The sequence below is a fragment of the Rhinolophus sinicus genome, linkage group LG02 (genome assembly GCF_036562045.2).
Source record: "Rhinolophus sinicus isolate RSC01 linkage group LG02, ASM3656204v1, whole genome shotgun sequence".
Lineage (NCBI taxonomy): Eukaryota > Metazoa > Chordata > Mammalia > Chiroptera > Rhinolophidae > Rhinolophus > Rhinolophus sinicus.
Window position 1 is genome coordinate 75,420,498 of NC_133752.1, and position 21,913 is coordinate 75,442,410.

At 36.5% G+C, this 21,913-nt stretch overlaps 1 protein-coding gene across 1 annotated transcript in view; it reads left to right on the top strand.

Annotated features, from left to right (window-relative positions):
- GRXCR1 (glutaredoxin and cysteine rich domain containing 1) overlaps positions 1-21,304 on the top strand; it is a 115,053-nt gene extending 93,749 nt beyond the window's left edge. Inside the window, exons 3-4 of the mRNA XM_019741005.2 lie at positions 9,890-9,955; positions 21,057-21,304. Coding sequence (XP_019596564.1) covers positions 9,890-9,955; positions 21,057-21,236 — 246 coding nt within the window. The 3' untranslated portion in view covers positions 21,237-21,304. The remainder of the gene's footprint in view (positions 1-9,889; positions 9,956-21,056) is intronic.
- The last annotated feature ends 609 nt before the right edge of the window (positions 21,305-21,913 follow it).

Consider the following 21,913-nt stretch of genomic DNA (forward strand, 5'->3'; position numbering starts at 1 on the left):
CCCCTCCTCTCACACCCTATAAGCACTGTCCTCCTCTTTACATCAGAAAGTGTACAACATTCCATTTTCAACTAGAACTAGTATATTTATTCCTTTCCTTCTCCCAGAATTACCGCTTATATTATATAAGCTTGCATTTGAAAATTACCTGTTGATTACTCTAAAATACTTTTCTGTAACAATAAAAAATGTGTGTATATAATTTTAAAAAAAAGTACAGTCCTTCTGGCATTGTCCTACCCACTGAAACAGCCAGTGTCCTTAGGAGATGAATCATGGAAGCCTTGTAACTTGGAGCAAATCCCAAGCTTGCATTCTTTGGAGGACACAGAGGCCAGGACAGAGGGAGAGGACACAGGAGCCAGGCTTTGTTCTCATTCCATGTCTAGAGACCTGAGGTTTTGCATCCTCCCTGAGCTCACCTACACATTCAGTTCCTCAATTTTCTTCTCCAAACAGGAGACAGTCTGATAGGAAGAGATCCTGGAGGAAAGGAGGAAAATAATCTTAAAATTTCTGCAAGAAATCTCTCTGTGCAAGGTTATTATTGCCACCCCTGTTTTACTTCTTTTCCGAAATCTTGTAGCTAAGAAAAAAATATCTTAAATTTTGGGCGGTACCCAAGTTTGTGCTCCATCTCTCTAATGTCATCCTCATCCTATCTCTATCTCTTTGTCTATCTCTATCATCTCTATCTCTATCTCTATCTCTATCTCTATCTCTATCTCTATCTCTATCTCTATCTCTATCTCTTTCTCTATCTCTATCTCTATCTCTCCCTTATCTATCTATCTATCTATCTATCTATCTATCTATCTATCTATCTATCTATCTATCTATCTATCATCTATCTATCTATCTACCTATCTATCAATCATCTATCTATCTATCTATCATCTATCTATCTATCTATCTATCTATCTATCTATCTATCTATCTATCTATCTATCTATCTATCTATCTATCTATCTATCTATCTATCTATCTATCTATCTATCTATCTATCTATCATCTATCTATCTCCATCTATCATCTGTATAAATATAGGTTACTGGTTCAAGCAAGGTGGGCATTTGTCTCTCAAATAAGCCTGAGTTGTTGGTGGTAGAGGGGTACAGATCTCTCTGCTCCATGAGTGATTCTTCTATCTGTTGCACCACCCCTTCAGTCCTCACCTCATGGTTAAAAATGGCTCAACTTCATCATATTTTTTTCTAGCTTGTTAAAAGGCAAAAAGAGTAAGTATAGGTTGATCAGCTTGTTTTTAAGAGTATGGTCTGGTCGCTGTACACATCACGTCTGCTCCCATCTCTCTGGCAAGGACTTAGTCACAGAGCTATATCTGACCATGTAGGAGATTGGGAAGAACAGTCTTTCACTATATGCTATGCCCAAGTCAGTTTCAGAGGATTTTGTAATTAAAAAGGAGAATGGAGAATCAATAGCGACAGAGGGATAGAGGTAGTTAGGATCCTTTCCACATGATAAACAGAAGTAGGATAGTCCCAATAAGAGAAGGTCACTACAGTTGATTTTTAAAAAAGAAAACAGTTGACAATGAGTCTTTCCAAAAGGATCGTTGGAATTAAGCTCAATGGAAACTCCATTACTTCTACTAGTCTGTTGAAAATAACAAGAATAAACAAATATTATTCTTGTTACCAAGGCTCTTTGTGTGCCTGGCACTATGCTAAACAGATAACATGCATTATCTTATTTATTTCTTATAACTCTACACGCTAGAGATATATTTTTTCTACATTTTATAGCTGAGAAATAGGTTTTGAGGGGTGAAGTAACTTGCTCAAGCTCATATACTAAATAAGTAGCAGAGACAGAATTTAATGCATGGCTGAGTCTACAATTTTAACCCCAATGCTACAACCTTCCCAACATATCTTGTTAGTTGCATGATTCATTTTCCTTCACCTTAGGAAGAAGATGAAGGAATCTACAGGAAGATTTTCATCCTTAGTCTCTTGTTCTGAGGACACATAATAAATGGACTCAAACAGGGATCAACCCCAATAGAATGAAAGAAATCATCTGATTCATTGCTGGCTGTGCTGGTTACTCTCTGTTTTCCCTTCTAGATTGCTCTCCGCCTTCCTCTGGCCTGTTCTGTGACTCAGGAAGGAAACTTTAGGACTGCACCACAGATACCTTTGCCCTCTGATTTCTAGTTATTTCCCCATAACTTCAGTCATAGGGAGGCTAGAATGGGAAATCTGAGTAAGGCAGGACAGAGAGGTTGAGGTATTTATTTCCTCTGCTCCCATAATGCTGAGGTACGGTTTGGGCAGTCTCTGAGTTCCTCTCAGCCCAATCTCATGGCTATATTTTTTCTTAAATTCTGTGGCAACAATACCTTCTCAATGAACTTGAGACCTAGGGGTAGTAATAGCTTCCTGTTGTTGCCAGCCCCTGGGTGCTTCACCGACCCTGTTGGTTTAGTTAATATGGTCCACACTTCTGTAGATGGGCCCTTCATCGGCCCATCTAATAAATAATAGTAAACCAATAATAATAAATGCCTTAATAATAATAAATGTCATCTGTTCCCTGCTGGGATCCTATAAGATGCATTGGGTTATTCTCATTAGTTTAAAAAACAAAAACAAACAAACATTGTTAGACAACTCATGACTCTTTAGCATTGTAGTACTTTATAAAAATGGGATGTCTGTTTCATTTCATGATCACGAACTTCAGCACATTGCAGAGAAATCTTTCCCGGTGGAAACTGGGGGAGGCATCTTTAATCTTTTGGCAATTTTACTAAGGTAGTAATATGAAAGATAAAGTAATTTTTATTGAATGCATAAGCTTCAGTGATGGATCCTTAGTAACCTATCCATGTCTAAACATCATTGGAGCCCATCTGGGATTAAGGCCCACTCAAGTTGGAGCTGCCTCTTAGTAATGACATTTTAATTGACATTTTGATCAACTAATTATATTTCTCAATTACTCTCACTATTTGATTCTTACTCAAATATTTCTCCTGCTGAGTGATTAAATATTCATATTGTCCCAGAAAAAAAATCAACTCAATTTTTTTCAGCAATATTGGTCACTAACTATCCTCAGTTTTTCACTCTTCAGAGGGTCCTAGCTGGAAGCTCATTAAGTCTCCCATAATAAAGAATATTTCAGCCATTCTTCAATGTAGCTGAGAAGTTTTATGGTCTAGAAAATCCTCAAATTTTGTACCAACTTTTCTTTTTTAATAAATCACAAAATTGAGTCTTTTTCCAAGTATTTTGCATGAGACCTCCCTTTTTTTTTTATTACATTCTTTTCCACTTTATGGTAATGTCATCCAACAACAATGTAAAACTTTTGTAGACCTCCATTTATCTTTTATTAATTATTGACTCTAGAGAGAAAATGTTTGTGGACCAATGCTCAATATTGATTCTAGGTTATAAATGCTGTCAGGGAGTTCAATAATAATAATAATACAATTACTATTTATTGAATTCCTACTATGTGTCATGAAGTGTTCTAGACTCATATATCATTTCATGTAACCCTTATAGCACTGTAAACATTATTATACCCAATTTATAAATGAGGAAGCTGAGCCTTAAATAATTTATGTTAGATGTTCAAGTTAAATTAATTTGTAAGTAGAGGCATTAGAATTTAATCCAGAGTCTTATTCACAAAGTTTTTGCTGAGCTTAACCACTGCATTCTAAAAATTAGTTTATGCAGAGAATTTGATGGCACAGTAGACAGCCATCTTAAATCTATTAAATAGAACAGTCTTCTGGCTTCTAGCTCAACCCACAATCTTATTCTTTTTTTTTTTAACATGGATATCACTTTTATATAATTTGATATTAATTTTAAAGAAACAAGAGAGATGGCCTTCTGCGATAAAGAAGAGAATAATATATCCCCATGATCACCTATTTTGATGATATGGCTTTTTAATTTCATTATAAACAGTATCAAGGCTGGCCTCCACAGGAGATTGTTCTTTACAGCTACATCGAAAAAAGTGGTTCAGTATTAATTACATACAACTAAAATCACGTTTTTTGAATGGCATTTTCTAACAGCCAAAGGCCTGTGTTACATAATTGCACAAAATAAGTCACCTAATTTAGTTAATTTTGCCCTTAATTCTTTCTGCCAGGGAGACATGAAAGCTAAGCTATGAGATTGTCCATGGAGCCTTCACCATGCTTTTTAAGACACTGGTTGGATATTGCTACACCTGCTTTGATCATTTTCCATGCCTAAGTGTTTTGCGGAAAACTTTAGCGCCTCCGTGGAGATGGAGTTTGTTCATGCCTTGGAGAAGATTCAGAACTGACTGCTGAAGTAAATTTTGACTTTGTCAGCAGGACTCAGGTGGCTGGTCTCCAGGGTGGGTGTAACCTCCCATTCTAGTGGGCAAGGCAGCCACAGCAACAAACATTTATGGAGCACATCCTTTGGCAGGCATCTTGCTAAGTGCTGGTTGAGCTCCTTGAACGCCAACCCTGCCATCTGCTCTCCTGATTACACAGCAGAAGGCTTCTGTAGCAGCCAGCACTGGGCAATCCTAGCCTCCTGGTCTGCAGTAGAAAGTACAACCTTCGGGGGCTAGCTCTTCATTTCCCATCAAGTGCCCAGGTGAGAGAAGTGATGGTTAAGGGAGATCATTTACACAGTGTTCATCCCTTTCACTCCTCTAAGAATCTGGCATTCTATCAAATCATCAGCTTGGTCCTTTGCAGATTTACCTCCACCAAAGTACATTTGATTCATGACCTTGCTTGGTTTTCCTTTTTAAATCAGCAGTCATTATAAGCAATAGCCATTTGGAATTTCATGCTGCATTTACTACAAAAAGGCTGAAGGTATAAACACAGCAATTACTTACTGAGTACCTATGATGCACCACACACAGTGCTGGGTCCTTGAAGTTGTAGCCTCTGTAATTGCCCCCGGGCTTGCTGTGCAGTGGGGTAAAATGTGGTCTGTGAGGCGGGAATTTTTGTCTGGGAAAATCAAAGAAGTTTCATTGAGAAGCTAACATTTCAGCTGGGTTTGGAAGCATGTCTCAGGGTTTTCCAGGAGAGGATGGTGGGAAAGATAGAAGAAACTGTGAGCTAAGGATGGAGCATGTGTACAGGCATATTATCTCATGGAAGGACCAAGAGAAGGGGTGAAATTTGGGAGCATATAGTGTTAAAGGAAAAAGCTGGAAACGTTGAAGCAGCCAGATAGTGAAGGCCTTTGTAGATCATGCTAAGGAGTGTGGGTTTCATCCCAGTCACTGGAAGATGTTCCAGAGAGAAATAAACGGTAGAAAGGCAGTTATGTGAGAGGGAAAAGGAGTCTTCTTTAAGCCAGCAGGAGGGATGAAAGCTTGTGCTGTTTAATTCAAGAGGCAGTTCTGTGATGGCATTTATGTAGAGACTATATTTTTATGGTTAATTAATTAAAAAGCAAGATTATTATTTATTATATCTGCCAGTTCATCTAAACTCTTATGTACGGCATTGCATTACATTGAACTGCACTGTGCTAAGAAAAACTGTGTTTCCACTGAGGAGCTGAGGAGAATTAAATTTAAGGCTCAATCATAGCTATCATTTTGGGATTTATTTAGGGCATTTATTATGTCCTGAATTCCTATTCAAATTTTATTGTATTTTATCATTGTGTGGATCTTTTATTATAAATTGCTTTCTTAGTAAGATAAAGTAGTGTGTGAATAAATGCAACTAAAATAATATATATATGTATATATATATATATATGTATGTATGTATTATGTATATACACAATTACATTTTGCGTTTGCTTTTGGTTAGAGAGAACATTTTTCTAGTTCTTCTGGACCTCTCAGAAACGTCAGGTCAATAGTTTTCAAACACTGGTGTTCCATGTGGAAACCAGAGTCTGGATGTCAACATGGAAATATTTCAGCATGGAGATAGCTAAAATCTTCATGTGTGATTTTAAACAATTTTTGAGGAAAAAATATTTAAATGTTGGTATTTATTTTATTTGTTTATTTGTTTATTTATTCATTTTTTGATAGTGGTGTTTGGAAATCCTTGACCTAGCAACTCTTCCCAGACATCTAGAAGTGTGTGCTAAATATAAGTTGCTTTATACCAATGTATGGTTTTTTTCAGCTTATTTTTAAAATAGGTTGCTTAAAATATAGGCTGGTATCTTACCCTTCAGTGCACTGATCCAAAATACTATGCAGAATATGATAGGAAGATTCATTTTCTTATTTTAAATGAATGGAAAGTGACCATAAAGGGTCATGTACACATAATGTTTGGTAATCTTATTGCCCTAATTAATTCCTTCTCTCATTCTATGTATTTGCTCAGTTAACTGTTATTCTTTCTAAAGATTATTTAATCATTACTTAATGGAGATAGCTTTCCCTAAACTTCATGATTCAGTTACATAGGTTAAATTCACCTTATTATATGCTTTCATAGCATTTTGTACCAATGCCCTTTCTGTAGTTATAAGTTTACATTTATTTATGTTATCTTTTGCTTCACATCTATCTCCTCCAAAAGATTCCCTCAGGAATAGGGAGACTTTTTCTTTCTTATTGTTATATCTCTTACACTTAGCACAGTGCCTAATGGGGGCTCAAAAGAGTGTTGACTGTGGAAATGAGTGAGTAGACATATGCATAAAGGTATATAGTGGCACACTTTGCACCTACACAGATCAGAAATGGTAGGCAAGTGTTCTGGAATCCTAGTAAGCAGGGGAGTGATTTCTTTTCTCACCTGTTTCTTGTTCTTGAAAAAGAACAAGGTCTGAATCTCTCCTTTGGTGATCCATGTATGAGAAAAGATTATGTAGACTGTCTGATCTTTGTCTGAGATGCTGGTTACATGTAAAAAAAGAGTGACTGTTCACATGTCACAGCCCACTGCTCAGAATTTTAAGGTGGGAAGTATTGACTGAGAAGAGAGCTAATTTCACGTATGGAAGGGTAATGAAATAGGTCCTTTCCTGGCATATACAGCATATTAGAAATAACTGAATGAGGCGTAGTGCTGAGATTTTAAAAAAAGAACTGGGATGTTTTGTAGCTTCCCTGGCACATCTATTCTGTTTGGAATCATTGTGATGAAAGCTTTTAGGCATTTGATCTTCTTGGGCACCTACTCGACAGTGAGTCCTAACCACACACTCTCATGTGCCTCACAGTGGGAGTTACCTGTACCACTTTTTCACAGATACAATTATGTTATATCAGAGCAGGCAGTGTGCATGGCACAGCAGAAAGAGTATAGGTTTTTGAGTCAGTGCAAACTGAATTCTAGATCTGGCAGGCTTTATACTGATTAACTGAAAGGCTCTGGGCAGGTTCCTTATTCTCTTCAAGCTTTAGTTTCTTCATTTTAAAAATTACAATAATAATGCTTACTTTGTACCAATTATTAAAAGAGCCATGTCTGTAAAACACTTAACATATCACTATTATCATTATTTTCAGGATTGAATTAATATTTTAGAAAAAAATGATTATGAATCAATTGAGAAATATACTAGAAATTTTTCATAGGTATCCTGGAAATCTTAGTAAACTGTGCCAGATAATAGAATGATTAATTGAATGTAGAGTTATATTTAAAAACTAACAAACTCATATCTGACATTCTTCGCTAAATACCATTCAGGAAAATATTATTTCCTAAGGCTATCAGTACTTAAGGAAATACACTCTCTTTTGTGGACCCAAGGGTTTCTTTAAAGGCCAAGTAATAATAAAAAAAGCAATGGAAAATGTAGAATATGCGGCTTTTGGAATATGTAAATGCAGGGCAGAGCAGGGCAGATTGAGAGCTACCCTGATAAATGTCCCTGGCCTCAGGAGGAGAGGAATCTAATTGTTCACAGAAACTTGCCGACTAGGCTGAGGTCCCCATCCTGTTGGGGCTGCTCAGGAGCAGGGAGGGCGCCCTCTGATTTCTTTGTCCTACACGCAGTATCTTGCACTGAAGTTTGGCAAGGACAGGGTCAAGTGGAGCACACGGAAGTGGAAACCTGTGAGGAATTGGGGGGTTTGGGTTACAATTTCTATTCAGTATGTGGCATAGGGTCAGAGGAGCCCTCCTAAGGAAAGGACCTGAGGGCTGGCCAGGTAGAGTTGTGGGTGGTGGCCACGTTGAGTAGCAGTATTTGAGAGAGGGACCCGGGAGAGTAGCCCCAGGTCTCTGTTCTTCCACCTTGAGCACTTGGTACACCACCTGGGCACTAGACACCCAGTGTCTTGAAGAGCAATGACCATCACGCCTTTAGGTAAATTGCTTGAAGTGGGTAAAGCCTGCATTTCTCCTGAAACGTGGAATCTACTTCCATAGTGGTGATGATGCTGGGATTATTTGACTGAGGCCCAGTAAACTTCATGTATTTATGGATAATGAGATAGTCATTTGCGGGCCTTTGCATTGTATTCTAAACAATTGACTAAAGCATACTGACTGTTGAGATAAGAGCTGGGAAGGAGATGCGTAGTAGCTTCTCTGGTACATTCGTTTTGTTTGGAGTCTTTGCAATGCATTTTCTTTTGTTGAAGAAAAATGACTCATATTTTCTCCTTAGTGCTTGAGTTCATGGACCAAATTCCCCAGGGGCTTTTCCCATTAAAAGAAATAGAATGTAGCAAAAGTAAAATATTACCAGATATTACTACGTTTTAGACTTTAATGTTTTATTTTGGTGCTTTTGTTACCTTTGTTCTCAGTTTAGGTGTTTCACGTTTGTATTCCTGGCAAAAGTACCCACAAATAAAAGAATATAACCTGCCTCATGGAGCTATATATATTCTCTATAGCCCTGTGTATTCATTCCTAGTGCTTTTTAATATATCAAGTTGACATTTCTGATGGTGATTAAAATGACATGAATTATATAAGATAAACCAAAGTAAAATGAAACCCAGAGCTAAAGGCTCCAATACATCATAACAGTAATTGGCTAACCTATTTTAGAAACCATCCAATCTTCAAGGTCCAGATCAAATGCCACCAGCTTCAGAAATCCTTCTCTTCCCTCAGTAAGCCGATCACCCCCACCCCAACCCGTTGTAATTTCCTAGCTTGCCCTTTTTCCTTCTTCCCTCGCCTGTGACTATACGTTGGGAAGTAGAGTGAGAGAATGTAAGAAGAGGCGAGAAAGGAAAGAAAAATATGGTAGTTAGAAGAAATGTAAGTTTGTTGGAAAGTGCGTACATTGCCCCCGTTCTTGTTTTCATGATAAAGTTTTAGAAGTTAAAAACATTGGTTCTGGAGTAAGTCCCCTGCCTATGTTCAAATTCCCACTCTGCTTCCTTTCTTGGTGACCTTGAAATGATTTAATCTCTACTATTAACAGAGTCTACCACATCAAATTAAGTGACGTTGGGTTCCTAGCTCAGAGGACATGTGCTTAATTAGTATTTGTGGTTATTAATATTATTATTGCTAGTAGCTGCTGTTAGCTTTGCATGCATCATTCTATGGAAGGCCATGTCCAAATTGCTTGGAATAGGGAGGAGAGAGCGCAGCCTGGGAATTGGTCAAAGGCTTCATTTTCCAGATGGTAGAACCAGCTTCAGGCTCCCCAAACAACTCTGGAGGGTGTGCTGGAACCTGTCATATCTGGACTTCACCTGACAGTTGTGCGCTTTCCTGTTGGCAGTCCTCCTCTGGCCCACACTAGGCCTTACTAGGGGGGAGAATATGTGAAAGGGGGAAGAGAATTTCTTCTCTTCTTTGGCCTCCTAGTTGTTAAGTTTGCTTAGATCTGAAGAGAAGAATCGTGTTAAGTGTTTTTGGGGTTAAACTTTCCTGACTAGAACTTTGTTTTCTCCAATACTAACAAAATGGATTTTCTTTCCCCCTGCCCTCTCTTGTTAATAGGGTGCTGAGAAAATTTTGTCAATGAATGAATCAGGAGAACTGCAAGACCTCTTAACCAAAATTGAGGTAATTGTGCTTTTAGCAACTTATTTTTAGTAATCAAAATGTTAAACGCGTTCTGATTGTAATTGAGTTTTCCTAATTGCATTTCCCCATGTTCTTACAAATATGTAACAGGATACATGTGGTAGTTTTAATTTGATGTCACCTGCCATTAAGTTTGTTCTGGCTAGAGTGACTAGCTAGAGTGTGAGCGTCAACTACTTCATAGCATTAGGTGAAAATTTCAGTCAGCTTTTATTAGAGCCTAATTCTCTGTGATAGAGATGACGTTGATGAGGTGTTTCAACTCACTTCTCTTAAAACACATTTAAAGTTTTTTATTTAAATTATTGTAGTTTTCTCACGGACCAGCTCATCCAGCATTTCTAAAGCTCTCACAAGAAGTTATTTGTCCAATAGTGCACATTTTAATTTTGTTCCTATACTGATTAGTACTGCATCAGAGAAATACTTATTTGAATATAGAATGTACATAATCAATATGTAACTTGAAAGCCCTTAATGCCTCTCCGTTAAACTATTTTGTCAGCCTATTTCTCTCTCTGTATGGAGGAAGATCATATATTTTATCATCCAAACTAGGACACTTTGTGAGTGAAAGGGGTGCATTAATAATTATTCTGGGACAGCAAACATGATCAGGGCTTTCCCAAACGCACCAGGCAATCTGGTTACCTGGTATCTATATGCCCCTACCAGATCGTCAGGATCTAGTCTCCTTTGATGACCTTGTTTCCCATTCTCTACTATGCCTTGTGCAAGCTTTTCTGTCTGCTGGAATGCTGTTGTTCCAGTTCTTCATTTCCCTCCACCATCTTTTAGGCCCATGTGCGGTATCACTTTCCCAAATCATTCCTGATCTCTCCCAGCTTTGAATTCTGGTTACCTTTCTTTTTGTTGGGTGCTTGCTTATCGAAGTCTTTTGATTTTTGTGTTACTCTCCTTTGCCATGTCTCAAATGAACTATATGCTCCTTGGTTTTAGGCATCATGTTTTATTCATTTGTGACCTTGTCCAGAAGGACAAACATAATGCGGGTGTGTACTTGATATTCTGAAACTTCTTTCAGCTCAAAAATCTGTATGGATAGAGTTACTTCTTTTCTTATGTACCTATACTCTACTCCAACTCCATTAATTTGGGTTAATGTGTATCTTTTTATTTAAGTGATTTAACTTGGTTAATGTGTAGTATTATTTTCTGCACATTTTTATAATTTATGTAAATGATGTTATTGAATATATTTAATGTTGTTGCAAATTAATTTGTCTAAGCACTATGCTTTTAGGTACCATTTATATTGCTGTGAGAACAGTGAATCTATTTCTTCTAACGGCTGCATAATTCTTTATGACAGCACTGTTCAATAGAATGTTCTTTGCTGATGAAACCATTTTCTATCTGTACTATCCCAAATAGTAGCCACTGGCTGCATGTAGCTATTGAACTCTTAGAGTGTGGTTGGTGTGACTGAGGATGTAAATTTTAAATTTTATTTAATCTTCCTTGAATTAAACTTAAATTCAAATAGCCACATGTAACTAGTGGCTCCTGTTGTAGACAGTGCAACTCCATGAAGTCCACCATTTTTTATCTACCCACTTTACCGCTGATGAATAGACACTCAGATGTCCTCTAACTCCTTCCGTCAAACAAACAGTGCTGCAGGGAACAACCTTGAATATGTTCCCTGTGGATTTCTCTGGGAGTAGAAATTGCTGGATCAGAGCTTATGCACATACTAGGTTTTCCAGGTAGTGCCAGATGGCTCTCCGGAATGGTTGCACCATTCAACACTCCCTCCTATAGACAAAGAGGTTTTATATGTTCCCACATTCCTGATAATTATCTTACATTTTTCTCTGATTTACAGTTGTCTAATTTTTGCCAGGGTAGTAAGTATTGTTTTAATTTACATTTTTCTGATTGCCACCGAATTTGGACATTTCATTGTATGCATGTTAGATTTTTACCAATTCTTCTATACATTGTGTATTTTTATACCTTGCTCATTACATGCCTTGGGATTGCCTTTTTGTTGTTGTTGATTTTTAGAAGGTCCTTCTATATTCCAGATATTAATTTTCTGCTGGTTTTAGTTATTACAATATTTCCTTCCCTTTTTTCAGCTTTTTTCATGGTGTCATTCATCCAACAGAAATCCTCTAAATCCAAGCCATCATTTTTTCTTATGTTTTATGCTTTTGAACTTTTATTTATGGAATGCCCTTCCATCTTAAGGTTGAAAATATATTGTCCCATGCTTTCTTTTATTAACTTTGTAATTTTTCACACCTAGGTCATATAAAATCCAATTCCATTTTTTACATATGGTGGTCTAACTTCCCAACATTACCTACTAAATAATCTATTATTTCTTTATTGTTTTGTTGCACCAATTTTATATTATAGTAAACCCCTTTATTTACTTGGGTCATTGTCTAAGCTCTTTAGTAAGTTCCACTGATTTATTTGTTTCATATTGTACAAATATCATACTGTATTTATTTCTGTGGTTTGATAACAACCTTTAGATTCTTATAGGGTGAATCTCCCTCATTAATCTTTTTAAAGATTGATGATTGACTTAGCTATTCTTAGGCTCTTATTCCTTTGAGTCTGTAATACTTTAATTCTGCAGCTTGATTAACACCACTATGCTGTATTAACATAACCTTTATCTGTCAGCTCAAAGAATTTTAGAAAGAAGATTTTTTTCTCTCATTAAACCTGTCTTCATTCTACCAATGATGTAAATAAGGCACAGATATGAGTATTTAAGACTATTCTTAATGTGGTAAAGAATGGCATGGTATTGGCTTCTAATGCTACAGGAGTTGTTAAGTTCTATAACTCTGTTGGGCTGCTTTACTCATATAACAAAATTGTTGGAGAATTTGAAGCCATCTGAGAAAGGACTGAACTCTGCCTGTGAAGAGGGCTGGGGTTTAAGGCAAACTAACCCAAGTATTCTCCCTCCCGGGAGAAGTACCATTCAGGGTGATGGCCCCTCTCAGTGGGGGGATGGCCATGGCATATTCAGAGACTACAGCCTCAAAGCACCACCTGCTCACAGAGGAAATCAGTCCATGTGCTCAGTCTGCCTTCCTCTGAGATCTGAACATCTTTTTAAGTAGGTTTATGGCAGTATATCCCATTGGTTCAAGAATCAGACTCATACATTCAGGCTTGTACATTTCATATAAGCTACAAATTTCTTCTGTGTCTGCATTTTATTCATTGGCTTCTTTCCCAGCTCTGCAAATTGAGGATGCTAGACACTGTAATTATCAAGTAAGAGTCTGTTTATTGGCAGCTTGGTCAAACAGAGGTGTTTATTAGGCTCTTAACAAGCATTTGGTGAATTAAATTTTTGAATATAGTTTAAAGCAATATACATAGACAAAGCCGAACCATCCAAAGATGATTATATGTTTTGTGTACTCTTTCACAATTACATGGATTAAGTCTGCTTCAGATACAATGTGGGTGGTGAGGTTTATGGTCACAGAGACTCAGATAAGTATTTCCTCTGTGGTAGAATACTTAAAAGACTTTCAAGCTCTTCTGGAATAGGATTGGAGGATCTGAGGTTAAGCATAAGAAGTGCATCATTTCCTGGTGTTGAAGAAAACACTGAAGACTCTTGATCTTAGCATCCTATTTCTATATTAGATAACAGAAAAAACTCTTTATATTTCCGAAATATGGGTTTTTGCTACAAAAGAAATCAATCTATCATTTATGAACTTTACCCTTTTATCCTTGTCTTTTGAACCTTTGTTAGACATTTGGGACTTCCTGTGTACTTCAACTCACATGACTGCAGTATGGAGTGGGCCTATTCAATGATATGGGGGTGGGGCTAAGAGCAACCATTAAGAGAACAGAGAAGTACCTGGTTCACTGCTCCACTGTCATATCCCCGATGTCTTGCACAGTTCCTGGCAAGTGGATACCCAGTAGACTTTTGTGGGATGGATGAATAAGTATCAACCATTGAGTATCTATTTTTTTAATTAATTAATTAATTAGTTAAATAATTAAAGTTTATTGGGGTGTCAGTTGTTAGTAAAGTTACATGGATTTCCGGTGTACAATTCTGTGTTACCTTATCTATATCTCACATTGTGTGTTCACCACCCAGAGTCAGTTCTCTTTCTATCACCATATATTAGACCCCGTTTACCCTCTTCTAGAGTTCCCCTTCTCCCTTACCCTTTGGTAACCCCTAAACTATTGTCTATGTCTATGAGTTTTTGTTCTTTCAGTAGTTTGTCTTGTTCTTTTGTTGTTTTCAGTTTTATATACCACATATCAGTGAAATCATATGGTTTTCTACTTTTTCTGACTTATTTCACTTAGCATTATAATCTCAAGATCCATCCATGTTGTCAGAATGGTACTATTTCATCTTCTCTTATTGCCAAATAGTATTCCACTGAGTATATATACCACAACTTCTTTATCCATTTATCTATTGAAGGACGTTTTGGTTATTTCCATGTCTTGGCCACCATAAATAAAGCTGAAATTAACATTGGAGCATACTTGTCTTTATGGATAAATGTTTTAAGATTTTTTGGGTAGATACCCAGGAAAGGGATTGCTGGGTAATATGGTAATTCTGTTCTTAATTTTTTGAGGCACCTCCACACTGCCTTCCATAATGGCTGCACCAGTCTGCATTCCCACCAACAGTGTATGAGGGTTCCTTTTTCTCCACAGCCTCTCCAACACTTGTTACTATTTGTCTTGTTGATGAGAGCCATTCTGACTGGGGTGAGGTGATATCTCATTGTGGTTTTTATTTGCATTTCTCTGATGATTAGTGATGTTGAGCATTTTTTCATATTTCTATTTGCCATTTGTATGTCCTCTTTGGAGAAATGTCTCTTCAGGTCCTCTGACCATTTTTCAATTGGATTGTTTGTTTTTTTGTTGTTGAGTTGTATGAGTTCCTTGTATATTTTGGGTATTAGCCCCTTATCAGAGGCACTGTTTGCAAAATTCTTCTCCCATTCAGTTGGTTGCCTCTTTATTTTGTTGATGGTTTCTTTTGTTGTGCTGAAGCTTTTAAGTTTGATATAGTCCCATTCATTTATTTTAGCTTTTACTTCCCTTTCCTTTGGAGTCAAATTCATAAAATGCTCTTTAAACCCAAGGTCCATAAGTTTAGTACCTATGTTTTCTTCTATGCAGTTTATTGTGTCAGGTCTTATGCTTAGGTCTTTGATCCATTTTGAATTAATTTTGGTACATGGTGACAAATAGTAGTTCAGTTTTATTCTTTTGCACGTGGCTTTCCAATTCTCCCAGCACCATTTATTGAAGAGGCTGTCTTTTCTCCATTGCATGTTTTTGGCTTCTTTGTCAAAAATTATTTGTCCATATTTATGTGGGTTTATTTCTAGGTTCTCAATTCTATTCCATTGGTCTGTCTGTCTGTTTTTCTGCAAAAACCATGCTGTTTTGATTATTGTTGCCCTGTAGTACAAGCTAAAGTCAGGGAGTGTGATACCTCCAGCACTGTTCTTTTTTCTTAGGATGGCTTTGGCTATTCAGCGTCTTTTGTGGTTTCATACAAATCTGATGACTTTTTGGTTCGATTTCTTTAAAAATGCCATTGGGATTTTGATGGGCATTGCATTAAATCTGTATATTGCTTTGGATAATACGATCATTTTAACTATGTTGATTCTTCCAATCCATGAGCACGGAATGTCTTTCCGTTTCTTTGTGTCTTCTTCAATTTCTTTTACCAAGTGGGGTTCATCCCAGGGGCACAAGGATGGTTCAACACATGCAAATCCATCAATGTGATACATCACGTAAACAAAATAAAGGACAAAAATCATATGATTATGTCAATTGATGCAGAAAAAGCATTTGACAAGATACAACATCCATTTATGATTAAAACACTTAATAAAATAGGTATAGAAGGAAAATACCTTAACATAATAAAGGCCATATGTGACAAACCCTCAGCTAATCTCATAATTAATAGTGAAAAACTGAAGCCCTTTGCTCTACGTTCAGGAATATGACAGGGCTGTCCCCTATCACCTCTGCTTTTCAACATAGTGTTGGAAGTCCTCGCCAGAGCAATCAGGCAAGAGAAAGAAATAAAAAGCATCCAAATTGGGAATGAAGAAGTTAAATTGTCACTCATTTGCAGATGACTTGATGCTATATATAGAAGACTCTAAAGACTCCACCAAAAAGCTATTATTAACAATACACAAATACAGTACAGTTGCCGGCTACAAAATCAATGTACAAAAGTCCACTGCATTCCTGTATACTAATAATGAAATCTCAGAAAAATAAATAAAAAAACAATTATTTTGCAATTGCAACAAAAAGAATAAAATATCTAGGAATAAACTTAACCAAGAATGTGAAAGACCTATGTGCTGAAAACTATAAGACATTTTTAAGTGTATCTATTTTTAAAAGCCCTTTACCAAGAATATGTGAACAGAAAGAGATGAAAAGGAAGATGATTTTTCACTCCTTTTTTTCTTGAATTCCACTCCAAATGGGCATGCCTCTACTCAAACCTCTATTCAGAGGAGTGGCATTCTGTAGATTCCGTATTCTGTATGCTATTCTCAATCAAGTCTGCATTGTTTCTCACTTTGCTGGACACTGGAACACTAAAGGGCGACCCGTAGATTACTTAGTTCCTTGAAGGTCAAAGCTCTGTAGTTGACCTTTCAATGAAAGTAGAAGTCTGTTTTGTTGCTAATAATAATGACTGTGGTTAATTTGTTATTCCTCCTTCCTCCAAGCTGGACCACTGTCTAAGTTTGGGGGCATTTCTTCGTTCATTTTCCATTTTACCATAAGGACAAAACTATTATATCCATGAACGTGCTGTATTTAGGACACAGTAGCATTGAATATAAGACAGCTCTTTTCTTCATAAGGAATTCTTTAAGTTGGTACCAGAGTTCCAATGTAACAAAAGTACCAAGGAGATGGCTAGGAATGACTGAATTGTTTATTTTTATTAGAAGAACAAATGGAGTAGATTGTACTGGCTCATGCAACGGGAATGGGGTTCCTGGAGGCTAATGGAGCACTGTTGGAGCTTTAGTGGGAGGCTTCAAGGCCCACTCTTACCACCCCCCCCCACTTCTGCTTTAGTCATAGCATTTACACCTTAACTGTTTTACATTTGGGAATCCTACGTAATATATTATTTGGGAAAAAAATGGATGTAAATAAAGGTTGAAACTACTGTTGAAGAGAAAAGACCACGGATTTTGCTCTTGAAGAATTCTCCATTTTCCAGTTTTCTAATTCTCCTGTGGCCTGAACATTTTTTTACTGATTAAAAGGCTTTGTTTCCTCATTTGTAAAATGATATAGTCTCTATTACATTAGGTTGGTGTGAGAATTGGATATAGACTCTACAGACTATGTAAGCCATCCTTTTGCTTTTCCAAATTTATGGCTGAAATAGCTCATTCTTCTTGAGAATGGAAGTGGCCTCATGATCTTTCTAACACTGTGCTCTAAGACATCAGAATTCACCCATGAATTGAAACACATTTACTCTCCCTTTCTCACAGTGGCAAGACCTTAAACCAGAAGACTAAGTATAGAAGAGATGTTTAAATAAAATAACTATAAGAATGATAGAAAATGGTTGTGTCATGTGACCACAAGCAATTTAGCTTGAGGTAGCAGTTAATAAAAATCCATTCAAATAAGGATTTATTAATGAAATAATAGCTAACAATGACTAATGTTACTGAGTGATTACTATGTGCCAGGCAATATTCTATTCACTTTACATGAATTAACTCATTGAATCCTATCAACAAACTTTTGAGTGAAAGACAGATATCATAATAGCACTGCATGGATTCTGACGACATTATTTTAGGATGGTCTTGGTCCATTTGTGATTCCCTTTAAAAATGACAGTTTAGCTTTTAGTAGTTATATATTAGTTTCATTTTTAGAAATTTATTTGTTCTGACTTGTGGATAAACTGTTAAGAAACAGCAGACTCATGATACTAGTTAATTTAACGTTTCATATTTTGGCCTTTTGAGAGTAATCTTTGTCGGTCCTGTTGCAGGCCTATGATGTAAAATAATTTTTAATTTTGTTGAGTTACCAGTTTGGGTTCTGTGTGTTATGAAGCTGGTTTTTGGAGTGAGTGACATAGCTAGTGAACGAGGCTTGGGACTGCCTAACACTCACTATTCATTCCATTTTGTTGTTTGTCATCATAAACATATTTTCTGGGACAACCATATGCTATTCAAGAATTTGGTTATTCACAAATGTCTTGCATTATAGCAGGAGTTAATATTTGGCTAGTGTGCACTGATGCAGCTGTACTAGTTATTGAAAATATTAAAAGATAGCTGTTTGTACTGGTTGTTAAGATAATTTATGCTGGCTGGTAAATAGCTGCTGTCTCAAGATACCCAAACATCTCTGCTCTTCTCTGTCAACAACTCCCCTATAAGGGTTGCCAGATAAAATGTAGGATGCCAACTTGCATTTAAACCTCAGATAAATTATGTTTAAGTATATCCTATGAAATATTTAGCACATACTTATTTATACAAACGATTATTTGTGGCCTATCTGAAATTCAAATATAACTGGGCATCCCATATTTTTATTTGCAAAATTTGACAACCTATTTCACTTGGAACCCAGACCTATTCACAGTTCAGCACTAATGGATGAAGTCCTGGACTTTGTGGTCCTGCAGGTCTTTTCTCCATCTGTTTTGACTGGTTGGTGTTCTGCTGTAAAAGTCATTCAATATTTTTAATATAACATTATAGCATAGCTCTAATAAATGTCAAGGGTCTATCTATTTTATCACATTCTTTTTAAAATTTGATGAGAATACCATTTTTTACTAATTTCCTTATATTCTCTTTCAAACTACATTCTGTTTCTATCACTGGATTTATGTTTACTCAAAGTTTTTTTTTTTTCCTAAAGACATTTTAATATTATGCAAAATTATAAGTCCAGTATACCATTTTTCTGTCAATTCTTGCACAAAGAAATGATAAAAACTCACCTATAACTGAGTTGCTACATACACACAAACTTTTTGGAAGAGTTTTGAGCCTCTGCAAACTTGATAAAGTTCCTTGTTTGTGTCATTCAGATTGGAAGTCATTACTTTCATTGTTATTATTATTATTATTTATATGTGACCCAAAGAAGAACAAAATGCACAATTTTTTTAAATTAAAATTTATTGGGGTGACAATGGTCAACAAAACTATGTAGGTTTCAAGTGTACAATTCTATAATACATCATCTATGTATTGCATTATGTGTTCACCACCCAAAGTCAGTTCTACTTCCATTACCATATATTTAACCCCCTTAACCTCTTCTACCATCTCCCCTCCCTCTCTATCCTCTGGTAACCACCATTACTTTCCATCAAAGTAATTCTGTGCCACTGAAAATGAACTATTACATTGATTTTGCCATCTCCATATAATAGCTAAGTCAAACTCTAATTACAAGTAAATCTTGCTATCTACAGAAAATGCATATCTGAAAAGTGGTCTGAGAATATATAAAATTTAAGGCAATCATGTCCTTACTGTTTGTTTCCCAAAGTACACCCCACGAGGTAGTAATTATGATAGAATTATAGAATTGTGGTTGTTTCCTGGGGAAAGGGTTTATAGTGGCAGGTGCAGGGGAAATGATGGGTTAAACCAGTTAATCAGGTTCCTTTTCAGTGGGATTTTTTGGAGACTTAGTATGTGCAGTTGTGAATCTCCAGAGAAAAGCTATATGCTAGTGTAAGTATGTAAAGCATGTTTGTCTGAGTGTGTGTGTGTGTGTGTGTGTGTGTGTGTGTGTATGGAGCCACATTTCCCAGCCTTATTTTAACCATTATTCTTGTTACAAAGCCACACTTTCAACCAGCAAATTCCTATTTTGCAAGTTAGAAGCTTGGTATTCACTCACTTTTCTTTTTGTATGCATCTTATAATGGCTCCTAATCTCCCCCAGATGGATGCCACTAGTGGGCTCCAGCAAAGATTATGTAAACAAAAAAGCAAATAGAAATGTGTATGGGTAATTTTTGAAATATTATCCTCAACACACTGCCTCTTATTTTCATTCTACTATTAGGATACTTTATCTTTACTTGAGGCAGAGAGGCTGATAGCTACTGTGTGAAGTCTTATGGACTTAGGTAAATGTCTTAAGGTTTTAATGCTTTTCTTTAAATACAAAATGAGCAAAAAGTTGCTTGACTTATCTGCTTTACAAAAGGAATCTGTGTGTGTGAAGAGTTGGGTGAATTTGAAAGTGTTTTTTTTGTTTGTTTTTTGTTTTTTAAACAAAGCACTATTAAATGGTGCAGTGTAATGATGGATCTCCAGTTTATAGTGGCTCCTTCACATTTCAGCCTTTAGTTTTCTGATTTCCCAGACTCACTGGTAGTGATACTATTCTATAAACAAAGACATAAAACTGTTAAAAGAAACTAGAAAGTTACAATATTTTCCTTTAAGGCAAATCACCATTTCCTGAATTGTTTGGTTTGAAAGCATGTGTTTTCACATAAGATTTCTCGAAGTGTATGCCCTTTCATATAAAACGCACCAGGCTTTACAAACTAAACTCATGCTATTGACAGCCATCTATGAGGAAATGAAAGGAACTTCAGCTAGTTTTTCCTGAGTCTAACATATACAGAGGGTGCCCAAAAAATGTATACACATTTTAAGAATGAAAAACTGGATTAAAATTGTAATACTCAATGTATACCCATAACAGAAGATGAATAAAAGTCATGCTTGACGTCTGCAATTACAAGAGACGCTAAGAATGGTTACCATCATTGTCCAGACACTTCTGATTACGGTGAACTACTGCTTGAGCAACGCTGACCAAAGTGTCCATTTGTATACATTTTTTGGCACCACCCCTGGTATTAATGGTATGTGATTCCAGTCCCTAGCCATACAGTGCCAATATTATTTTTATGTTCATCTACAGTGCAGAAAGACAGGAAGATTGACTGGGTTGTTCATGCTGGCACATTTTCTTTCCTCTCTTTTCCCCCTGCCACCCTATATAGAGAGTGCAGCATCCACACGAGTGTCCCTCCTGTGGAGGCTTTGGCTTTCTTCCGTGCTCCGTGTGCCATGGGAGCAAGATGTCAGTGTTTCGAAACTGCTTTACAGACTCTTTCAAAGCCCTGAAGTGTACGGCTTGCAACGAGAATGGTCTTCAGCGCTGTAAGAACTGTGTTGGGTAGGGGGGCTGCTACCCAGGGAAAGCCTCATTTTATTAACTGAAGGCAATAATTTGGTTTATACTTTTTTAAAAAAATTGTCATGTTTGTGGATTAATCAATAAACTTTGTTTATTATACTTGTCTTTGTTTCGATTTTTGCTGTAACCATTTCATTGACTTATTAAATAAAAATGTCTATTTAACAACTACTATGTGCCAAGCCCTGTTGTAGACCTTGGTTTCTAATTGCAGTTATCCAGTTCCATTTCAGGATATCCAAAGTCTGACTCCTTAAATGTGTTTGGTTTTCTAAAGAAAAGACAAAGTATATCTAAATATTGCCTATGGCATTGTTACCCTATTGTCTAGATGAGTTAATTAAACTCTCTAGATATATAAACACGGTTCTATGTGTGTTCCTGCTGTAGGGAAGAAGAGAGCTCTTGACGGGGAAGGAATATGATCATATTTATTTTTGGACAGTAGAATTTTTTTGAGCTGTAAAATAATCTTGGAGCTGATAATGTTAATGATAATTATCGGATGGATTTCTTGGTGATGATACAAAAACTGTCCGAAGACTTATCTGGATTTATTTATTTATTTTTTAAGTATCTGATTTGTGCTATTGTCACAGAAAGCCCTCAGAAAGGCTGTTATTTCTGTCCCCTTCTGCTGGACACAGAGAACTACACAGT